This window comes from Chiloscyllium punctatum, chromosome 1, assembly GCF_047496795.1.
Source record: "Chiloscyllium punctatum isolate Juve2018m chromosome 1, sChiPun1.3, whole genome shotgun sequence".
Taxonomy (NCBI): Eukaryota; Metazoa; Chordata; class Chondrichthyes; order Orectolobiformes; family Hemiscylliidae; genus Chiloscyllium; species Chiloscyllium punctatum.
The window spans coordinates 115,081,523-115,092,997 of NC_092739.1; the positions used below are offsets into that span (position 1 = coordinate 115,081,523).

The 11,475-nt window shown below is 37.1% G+C and overlaps 1 protein-coding gene across 1 annotated transcript in view; it reads left to right on the plus strand.

Moving 5' to 3' along the window:
- The window catches only part of dcaf12 (DDB1 and CUL4 associated factor 12), an 88,310-nt gene extending 83,462 nt beyond the window's left edge, over positions 1-4,848 (plus strand). The window contains exon 9 of the mRNA XM_072572779.1: positions 4,328-4,848. Within this exon, the coding sequence (XP_072428880.1) occupies positions 4,328-4,486 (159 nt within the window). The 3' untranslated portion in view covers positions 4,487-4,848. The remainder of the gene's footprint in view (positions 1-4,327) is intronic.
- Positions 4,849-11,475: the final 6,627 nt, after the last annotated feature.

Here is an 11,475-nt window from a genome sequence, read left to right on the forward strand (position 1 = left end):
GCCTGCATCGGTAGTAGATTCACCAAGTTTAAGTGCATTTAAGTCGTCATTGGACAGGCAAATGGATGTACATGGAATAGTGTCGGTGGGATGGGCTTCAGATTAGTATGACAGGGCGGTGCAACATCGAGGGCAGAAGGGCCTGTACTGCCCTGTGATGTTCTGTGTTCTATGAATGGGGACAGATTTGGCCCTAGTGATATGGGCAGGAAGACTAAAAGGACAGTTGATGAACAGTAGCAGATGTTTAAGGAAATTCTGAATGGTTCCCAATTAAACTTTATTCTAGATTTAAAAAAGAGAATATTAGGGCAAAAGCAAAGGCATGTCACAGTGCAAAGGTGGTGGCAGGCTGGAAGATTGGGAAACTTTTAAAGATCAGGAAAGGGTTACTACAATGTAATAAAAAGAGCAAAGGTAAATTATGAAAGAAAACTAGTGCACAATAATAAAAATGAGCAAAATCTATAATATAAAATAGAAGAGACTAGCTAAAGTGAATATTGGTCCCTTGGAGGATGAGATTGGGGAGTTAATGTGGAACGGAGAAATGACAGTCACGAAATCAATACTTTGCTTCAGTTTTCATGGTGGAGAACATTCCCTTTTATTATTGGGTTGATGCTAACGCAGAGATTATGAAAGAGGGGGGAAACTTGGAACAATCATCATCATCATGAGAAAAAGCAATGAGCTAAGTATTGGGTTTAAAGGCAGACAAACCCCTGGAGCCTGACAGCTTACATCATAGTAGCTGAAAGGAAGTAGCAGCAGAAAAAGCGAATCTGTTTGCAATACTATTCTCAATATTCCTGGATGTGGGAAAGGTTCCAGTGAATTTTTAAAAATGCTGATACAACATCCTTATTCAAAAAGGGAGACAGAAAATAGGAAGCTATAGACCAGTTAGTTGAAGGCGTATTAATGGGAAATTGTTAGAATCCATTATTCAGGAATACAGTAATAACAAGACATTTAGTCAAAATCCAACTGTTAACATGGTTTTATGAATGGTAAATCAAGTTTAATTAATTTTGTAGAGTTATTTGAAGATGTAACGAGCAATGTAGCTAACGGGGTTCCTGCAAATATAGTAAATCTGAAGTTCCAGAAGGCATTTGATAAAGTCCCATTCAAAATGTTCATATACTTTGTGTATGAATTGTGTAATTTATTAGCTTGGAAAGAGGATTGGCTAACCAGCAGAAAGTAGGGTTGGGAAAACTGGTTTTTTTACTGGTTGTCAAGACATAGCTAGTGGGGTGCCACAAGGTTTGGTTCACAGGCCCCAATTATTTACAGCTTGGATGTGGGAATAGACCAAACTGTAGCTAGATTTACAGATGGCACTAAAATAAGTGGGATAGTAAGTTGTAATGAAGAAATATGAACTTTATAATTGGACATGGTTAGGTTAGGTGAATGAGCCAAAAGTTGGCAGATGAAGCTTGATGTGGAGGTTATATATTTTGATTGGAGGATTATAAAGACAACTTATTATCTAAATGGAGACAAACTTCAGTGTCTTTTTGTGCATAAGGATCTGAGTGTCCTCTTGCATGAATCACAGAAAACTTGTTTGCAGGTACAATGGGTAATGAGGAAAGCCAATGGAATTTTTGCATTTATTGCTAAAGGAGTAGACTATAAAAGTAGGAAAGTGTTGCTGCATATATCTGTACAAGGCATTAGTGAGACCACACCTGGAGCAGTGCATGAGATTTTGGTCCCCTTACTTGAGGAAGGATGTGGTTGCATTGCAAGCTGCTCAGAAGAGATTCATTAGAATGATTCCAGAGATAATTTTGTCTTAAGAAAAAATGAGCAATTTAGCTTATATTTTCTGGAGTTTAAAGAGCAAGAGAAGATCCAATTGAAGTATAATAAAAGATGCTAAAGGGGATTGAGAAAGTAGATGCAGAGAAAATGTTTCGTCAGACCATCTGGAATGAAAGTTTTTTTTAGGATAGAGGAGACAAATTTAAAACACGAAAAATGATTTCGCTCAAAAGGTCATGCATCTATGGAATTCACTACCCTAGAGTATAGTGGATGCTGAAAAATTGAGTAAATTTATGGAGGAGATAGATTTTTATCTGTGCAAGAACATCTTGAATTACGCTGCAACTCCTGTGCTCTATAAGTAATATTGCTTTGCTTTTGATGATCTATTTGAGTCTTAGATTCATTCAATGTTTGCTAAATCGTAAGTAGCTGTTTAGTAGAAATCATATAAAAGATAACTTTCTGCTAGATAATCATTCTGGATAGAAAAATGTTTAATTATTTGCAAATGAGTGGCTGCTTATCTTCTAAAGCTACCAAAAGTCTAATCAAAGTGCTGTATGACTCTGAAGGAGGGTCACTCAAACCGAAACATTAACTCTGACTTCTTTTTGCAGACGCTGCTAGACCTGCTGAGTTTTTCTAGTAATTTCTGTGTTTGTTTATGACTCTACCTTTTATATCTATTATTGATGGTTCCTTGTGGACAAACTTTAATTTCTTGGGTCAACTAAGACTTACCAGACTGGACCCACTTCTTTTGTCACAATTTGCAATGAAATAGAGTCCCAGCAGAACAGTGTTTGGCACCACCTGGGTTACCTAATCAGTTGGAGGAACAAAATTGCAAAATATTGTCAAATTAAATTTTGCTGAGAGGATCTAATCCAAAGTATATTCTTAAGTCGTCAAGATGTGCAGCACAGAAAGTGACCTTCAGTCCAATTCGATATTCCAACCAGATATGCAACATAACTCTAGTTCTATTTGACCCATATCCCTCTAAACCCTTCCTTTTCATGGGTACATCCAGATGCTTTTTAAATATTTAGTTGTACTAGCCTCTACTACTTTCTCTGGCGGCTCATTCCATGCACACACCATCCTCTGCATGAAAAACTTTCCCCTCTGACTTTAAACCTTTGCCCTCTACTTTTGGATTCTCCTGCCCAGGCGAAATGACCTTGTTTATTCACCCTATTGATGTGTCTCTCGATTTTTATAAACCTCTGAGGTCTTGAGAAAATAGCCCCAGCATATTCAGCCTCTCCCTATAGCTCAAACCCTCCAACCCTGGCAACATCATTGCAAATCTTTTCTGAACCCTTTCAAGTTTTACAATATCCTTCCTATAGGTGGGAGACCAGAACTGCACGCTGTATTCCTAAAGTGGCCTCACCACTGTCCTGTACAGGCACAACATGACCACCTATACTCGATGTACTGACCAATAAAGGCAAGTGTATCAAACACCTCATTCACTATCCTGTCTACTTGTGACTCTACTTTCAAGGAACTATGAACCTGCACTCCAAGATCACTTTGTTCAGCAACACTCCCCAAAACCTTACCATTAAGTGTATAAATCCTGCCCTGATTTGCCTTTCCAAAATGCAGCACCTCAAATTTATCTAAATTAAATCCAATCTGCCACTCGACCCATTGGCCCATCTGACAAGATCCCATTGTACTCTGAAGTAACCTTCTTCTCTGTCCACTACAGTGTTTTAAGCTGTAACATATTTAGCATTTGCAGCATACATTTCACCCATGTTCTACCTGCTGGTTGTAGGACCAATCTAAGGACTTCAAGTTGATTTCTGCACAGCTCAGTGTTTTCAAAATTTTGTTCCGCACTTGGAATACAAGCTCATTGCTCTGTCAGCATGTATAAGGTATCTTTGGTCTTTTAACCATTTAACAAATGGTTCAAGAGTGTAAAAGAAGTTATAGCCCTGTTAATAGAATTTCTGGGCACAGTATATTGGCTCTCTTATTTGTAAGAATTTATCAAATGCTTTTATTCACATTTTTCTCCATACTCTTCTTTCCATTTCAAGGAGTAACTCCTTTATCTTATGATTTCGTGTCCTCTCTGAATTTACCTTGGCATGATTTTGAACACAGCAGTTGAATGTGAAGGCCTTCATATATAATTCTAATTCTTTCCTCTTCCAATGTACTGTAATTTAAATGACCAAAGAGAGTTTGTACATGAACTGTGAAGTGAGAATAAAGCAATCAGGAGAACACTGAATATTTTTCCTTTCTCTAAGTGAAAAATGTTTTAGTCATTACCTCTTCACAGGCTGAGGACTGACCAGGTCCTGTGAATTTGGCATTTTTGTGTACTGTATGATTCAGAGATAGTTACTTCATTTCTCAGACATTGATTGAACACTTCTCTTTTGGTTCTTGTAGACCTCTCCTTCTAAATGTAATTCTGCTCTTTACAAGTTTTCATTCAATTACCTTTTAGATAACAAATATTTTTATTGCACTTTGAATTTGATTCTTACATGTTTATTTTATATTCTTACAGAATCACGATGAAACATGGAGGAATTACTTTTCAGACATCGACCACTTCCCGAATGCAGTCTATACACATTGTTATGACTCCTCTGGAACAAAGCTCTTTGTTGCAGGGGGCCCGCTGCCTTCAGGTCTTCATGGAAATTATGCAGGCCTATGGAGCTAATGATTCCTCGTCATGTACTGTATTTGCAGATCTGTTGCATTTTATCTCTTCTTGAGTTTTCACATTGCAGTAATCCTTCCGGTGTTTTAATATTGTGTGAAATACACAATATTTTTTCTTTCAATTGTATGACTGTCTTTTATTTCTTTTAATTTACGTCGTGTTTCTCAGTATTTTTCCACTTCCATCTTGACATAAGTTTCTTTCTGAAAATGTATGTAGATTAAAACTGGTTCACTACTGATAGTGAGATAGGTTCCATGAATAATTGCGTGACCACTACCAAATTTTCTGTGAAAGTTTGGAGGGGTGTAATGTGTGTAAAGGTACTTTGTGTCAATTAAATAGAAAAAAAAACTTAACTGATTCTGTGCAGGAGTGATACGTTACCTTCACATATATTGACATATGTTAATGTTTTTAGTCCATGTTTCTAATGGACTTGTAATTCTACTTGTAACAATATGTTGAATGTTTTGAAGCATAGGCCCAATGATGCCCAAAGAAATTCATAAATTATTAATAAAGCTGTATGAATGAAAACTGTACATTTTTAAATTATGACATCAAGGTGTTAAATTCAAGTTTATGAGGAATTTATTTCTATACTTTGAATGGATATCACATGCTTCCAGTTACTTAGTGTTGCTTGGCACAAGAGAGTTGTTGAATGACAAAGATACTTAGTTTCAGAGTACAGTTTTTTTTTCAAAATAATTATTGGGTGCATCAGTTCCAGTTTATATGCGAGTTAATAATTGCTCTTTTTAACAAGCATTAAATTGAAGGGACCACTATATTTTGTATTAAATTGATTGCGCTATAGTTTAGTGTTTACACAGAAATATTTGCTTGCGTTTGGTTCCCTTAGTAAAATAATCTGTACCAGATTCAGGTGCGGTCCTGATTGGGATTTTTTTTTTCATTTTTATTGAAATAGCAAAATTGAAAGTATTTTGGTAAGAGAGGAATTTTGTAGATATGGGTACAAAATTCATGCATAAGCTAGGTTTTAGGTGCATTTAATATTTGGTTAATATTTGAGACTTGATGCCATTGTTAGACTAGTTGGAAAATTGTACAGTACCATTTTTTTTAGTCCACAATTTCTAATACACAGAAAATGCAGGATATACTGAGGTCAGATAATAAATGTGGAATAAATGTGGTTTTTCAGATGATAACATTTCATCAGTACTGGTAAAATTAGAGATTTAAAGATTTCAAGCATGCGCAGGAATAGGAGCAAGTAATATAAATGAAGGTATGTATGTGATACATTGAAAGGTGAGACTGATTAAATGACCAAAAGGAATGAATGTGGAAGTCGTAGGAGACGATAATGGCACATGCCAAGAGTCAGAAGTTAGGTCAAGGATAAATGGAAATTGCAACATCAAAACCTTTACTAATACATGCCTGAAAAACATTGGAGTAGTGGTGATGATCAGAAGTTGTTGAACTAGATGTTGAGCCCAGAAGGCGGTAATATACTAAACAAAAAGTCAAAATATCTGCGGATGCTGGAAATCAGAAATTGCTAGAAAAACTCAGGCCTGGCAGTATTTGTGGAGAGAAATCAGATTTTTATCCGATGACCCTCCTTGAGAAATTGTGTCCATAGATGCTGAGTTTTTCCGGCAATTTCTGTTTTTGTATGAGGCTTTAATATACCTTATCTGAGAGGCATTTCTGTTCCTCAAGCTTGCAGAGTTTCATTGGAACCATTTAAGATGGTCAAGCTCAGAACTTGATGGAGAACTAAAGTGGCAAGCAAACTAAAAGTTCCAGATTATGTGTGTGTCCTAATCAAAGGTGTTCAGTATAGCAACAATACAGTTTGTGTTTGGAAGAATTAAATTGGCCTAGAGCAAACTAAAAGAATGAGACTACCAGGTAGTGAATGTCAGGGAAATAGCTCTAATGTCAATGATTGGGAAACAATGGCTTGATGTTCACAAGTGAGGTTGTCAGCCAAATGTGGATAGATGGATTAGTCAGTGTTACGGTTAGGCCTCTGCACCTTTTGCCAAACAACAACTGTCAACTATTTACATTGATTCTCAACTAATATCTGCAATAAGGCCACTGACTCCCACAGCTACCTTTTAATGACCCTTCTCAACTCGCATCATTTGAGAACTCTGTTCTATTCTCCTAGTTTTACCATCTCAGTTACATCTACATGGTATTACAGAACCGTATTGAGGTTTCTAGTAGGGTTTTTTATTTCTGGCACCATGATTAGTAGAGCCCTCAACTGTCTTCATCCTTTTCCATTTTGTCTTTTCTTAAAATCACAATTGGGTTTCCTTTGTCGTCATCATTCGCTTCTCCAGCTTCTATGTTCAAATGGATCATCCTCTGCAATCTCTGCCAGATCTGTAACCATCACTTTGCTCAAAGCATCCTGAAAAACTGAATACTTCTGTCATACTCTGATCCGCTCTTCAGTCGCCCTGGAAAGTGCACTAATCCTTTCACCACACGCTTTCTCACTGTTTCTTCTAATACTATTTCTACGTGAAATGAGTTGCTTGCATTTCTTTCAGTTTAGTAATCTTTATTTGATGTTCACAATGCACTGGACCATTTAAGATTGTTTTACTGAATACCCCCATACAGTTTGTCAATGTGACCCTGAGCCATTTAATCTTTTCTTAATCCCTCTTGGTTTTTTGCCTATCTGTTACAATAGACAATAGGTGCAGGAGTAGGCCATTCTGCCCTTCGAGCCTGCACCACCATTCAATATGATCATGGCTGATCATCCTTAATCAGTATCCTGTTCCTGCCTTATCTGCATAACCCTTGATTCCACTGTCCTTGAGAGCTCTATCCAACTCTTTGTAAAATGAATCCAGAGACTGGGCCTCCACTGCCCTCTGGGGCAGAGCATTCCACACAGCCACCACTCTCTGGGTGAAGAAGTTTCTCCTAAATGGTCTACCCCATATTTTTAAGCTGTGCCCTCTGGTTCAGCACTCACCCATCAGCGGAAACATGTTTCCTGCCTCCAGAGTGTCCAATCCTTTCATAATCTTATATGTCTCAATCAGATCCCCTCTCAGTCTTCTCAACTCAAGGGTATACAAGCCCAGTCGCTCCAGTCTTTCAGCGTAAGATAGTCCCGCCATTCTAGGAATTGACCTTGTGAACCTACACTGCACTCCCTCAATAGCCAGAATGTCTTTCCTCAAATTTGGAGACCAGAACTGCACACAGTGCTCCAGGTGTGGTCTCACCAGGACCCTGTACAGCTGCAGAAGAACCTCTTTGCTTCTATACTCAATCCCTCTTGTTAGGAAAGCCAGCATGCTATTAGCTTTCTTCACTACCTGCTGTACCTGCATGCTTACCTTCATTGACTGGTGTACAAGAACACCCAGATCTCTTTGTACTGCCCCTTTACCTAAATTGATTCCATTTAGGTAGTAATCTGCCTTCCTGTTCTTGCCACCAAAGTGGATAACCATACATTTATCCACATTAAACTGCATTTGACATGCATCTGTCCACTCACCTATCCTGTCCAGGTCACCCTGTAATCTCCTAACATCCTCCTCACATTTCACCCTGCCACCCATCTTAGTATCATCAGCAAATTTGCTAATGATATTACTGATACCATTTTCTATATCATTAAGATATATTGTAAAAAGCTGCGGTCCCAGCACTGATCCCTGCGTTACCCCACTGGTCACTGCCTGCTATTCCGAAATGGAGCCGTTTATCACTACTCTTTATGTTTCCTGTCAGCCAACCAACTTTCAATCCAAGTTAGTACTTTGCCCCCAATACCATGCACCCTAATTTTGCTCACTAACCTCCTATGTGGGACTTTATCAAAAGCTTTCTGAAAGTCCAGGTACACTACATCTACTGGATCTCCCTTGTCCATCTTCAGAGTTACATCCTCAAAAAATTCCAGAAGATTAATCAAGCATGATTTCCCCTTCATAAATCTATGCTGACTCTGACCTGTCCTGTTACTACTATCCAGATGTGTCGTAATTTCATTCTTTATAATAGACTCCAGCATCTTTCCCACCACTGAGGTCAGACTAACTGGTCTATAATTTCCTGCTTTCTTTCTCCCACCTTTCTTAAAAAGTGGTACAACATTAGTCACCCTCCAATCTGCAGGAACTGATCCTGAATCTATCGAACTCTGGAAAATAATCACCAATGCATCCACGATTTCTCGAGCCACCTCCTTCAGTACCCTGGGATGTACAATCAAATTTGACTGAAACTGAAGAGACAGCAGCTAATCTTTCAATTAGGCATTTTAGAACCTTCAAGACTCAGTATTGAGATCAACAATATCTGATTATGATAATTGCTCCTGCTCGTTTTGAATAGTAGATATTGATTATGGTTTCTCTGCCATTTATTACTACTCTAGGGTCATCTTCTGTTGCTTCATTGTCCTTTTACCACCAGTTTTTTCCATTTAATTACTCTCCTCAAATAAATTAGACTTTCCCCACTGTTCTTCCTTCCTCCTCCCCTTTGAGTTCTGCACATGCTGAGCTTTCTAATTTTTTTCATTCTGATCAGTAGTCGTTAGTCTGAAACATTAATTTTCCTTCTCTGTTCACAGATGCTGCTTGAATAATTCTGACAATTTGTGTTCATTTCTGATTTTTCTCTGAAGTATTATTCTGTATAATCTCTAGTCCAATATTTCAGGATACTGGGGACTAATGTTATTTGGCTACCTTTTTTGAGAGTCATGCACTTGCTCCAAGGAGCAAATTCATTGTCTCTATTACAAACAAAATTTACAAACAGTAAATGTTAAAATTGAGAAGATGGTGTGGTGTGTGAAGATTGTTAAGATGCCGTGGTGTGTGAATATTGTTATAATATCTTAAGTCATTTGATTGGCATTTCACTGTACATCTTTTGAACCCAATGGGTTATAGTTGCCTTACACTGAAGTATATATATTCTCTGTACAATGCATTACTGGTTTGGGGATATGACTGAAAATCCTGTACCATTGATAAGAGTAATGAGTTTAGTTCATTTAAAGTTAAAAGGATAATTCAGCACCTATAAATTGAAAGCCAGATATATACTCAATTTTGAGCAAATGAATATAGAATGAAAAGAATACCAAAGTAAAATATTGCTGATGCTGGAAATTTAAGCAATGGAATGCAGGAAATACTATAGTCTGGCAGCATCTGTCAAGGATGAAATAAAGTTCATGTTTCAGATCTGTGACCTTTCATTGGAACGTTCATGAAAAAAAGTGCTGTTTATTTAAAAGATAAGTATTAAAAGAGATCACTTTGAGTAATTCAATTTCCAAATGAAAGTGACTTTACCATGCTCCAGGTTTAATAGATCCCAAGTGTTTCTAGAGAGCAATATGGGTAAAATAATCTGGGGAATTCATACAGCAAGTTCCTCTTTTAAGAGATTTATTTAAACACCTTTGAATAAGAGCACACATTACTGTATGTATTTGTCATCAAATGCAAAGGTGGAGACAGTATAATGAATATAGTATGCTATGTGCAGTTAACACTAGTCTGTTCAAAAACATGTCACACAACGGCACCACCTAGAATGTAATTAAGGTATTTCATTATTATAGATGTTTGTAATTTTGAGATCTTTTGAAAAAAAGAGCTAAAGTTGAGGAATTGTTTTTTAACAACAACCTGTACAGGCAGAATGCCAAAAAGGGAGGGTAGTGATTGTAGTGTGTGATCTGTGTGACAAATTCTCTGTGCTTAAAACAGGACTGTATGTACATCCCTGGAGTTAAGTGGAATTCACTAGTATAGTCTGTCCAAATTGGGAATCTCACTTTAGGAAGGATATGACTGTCTTACGAGAATAGTTCCTGTAATATGAACAAATTGGAGAAGCTGAGGTTGTTCTCCTTGGAGAAGTTTGAGAATAGAGCTGTTGGATGTATTCAAGATCTTAAGAGATCCAGACAATGTAAATAGAGATAAACCTTTCCATTGGTAGAAGGATAGGGATTCAGAGAACAGGGATCTTCGGTGATTGCCAAAAGAAACAACAACAAATGGGGAAAAAGCTTTTGAAGTAGCAAGTGGTTAGATTGTGCAGGATGCAGATTCGATCCTGACTTGCACAAAAAAAAATGGACATGCACCTGAAGAGAGAATTTGCAAGGCTGGGGTGTGAAACTCCCTGTACTACTCTTGCAGAGAGCTGCCATGGACACTGGGCCAAAGGCATTCTGTGTTGTAATCATATTTAATACAACTGAACCACTTTTGATTGATTGTGTTACTTGGTCAGTTTGGCCCTGCTGGTATTAGATTACCAACACGAATAAAATCTTAGAATTCAGCTTGCGTTCAGAACTGAAAAGAAATCGACATCATAGAACCATTCTAAGTGTAAATTAATTTCTGGAACAAAAAAAGCAGATGCTTTAATTTTTAATAATGTTCTGATGCATTATGTTTGTTTGTATTTGCATATTTTTTTGGATAAAACAAACTTAACTTTATATTTTTAAATATGAAAAGGCTGAAGTAACTGGATGAATATTTTTGTAAAAATCTGTTCATTAGCTTTATGCTTGAGATTATCTTTTAAATAATTAAATTGAAGTACTTCATTCATTTTAAACTGAAAACTTAGGGTAAATTGTCCCAACAATTGATCCAGACTTCTAATGGATCAAGTACACATTGAATCCTTGTGCCTTTAACTTCAGGCAGTAAAACCATCATTTATTGGTAAAGTCTACTTCACTTATAAACAACCTTGCTGGAACTGGGTGCTTGACTACTTTTACATCCCACACCCACTCCCCATATCAAAACATGTTGTACTAGTAAAAATGGGTTATGTACGTTAGTGAAAAAATCACAGTTCGTGGTTAAATTGTGACCTTTGTACAAGTAAAATAATACTTGGAACTTTGATCAGACTTGAATTCATGAATGCTATACCATTTCAACATTTAAGTGATCATTCTTTTTACTGAA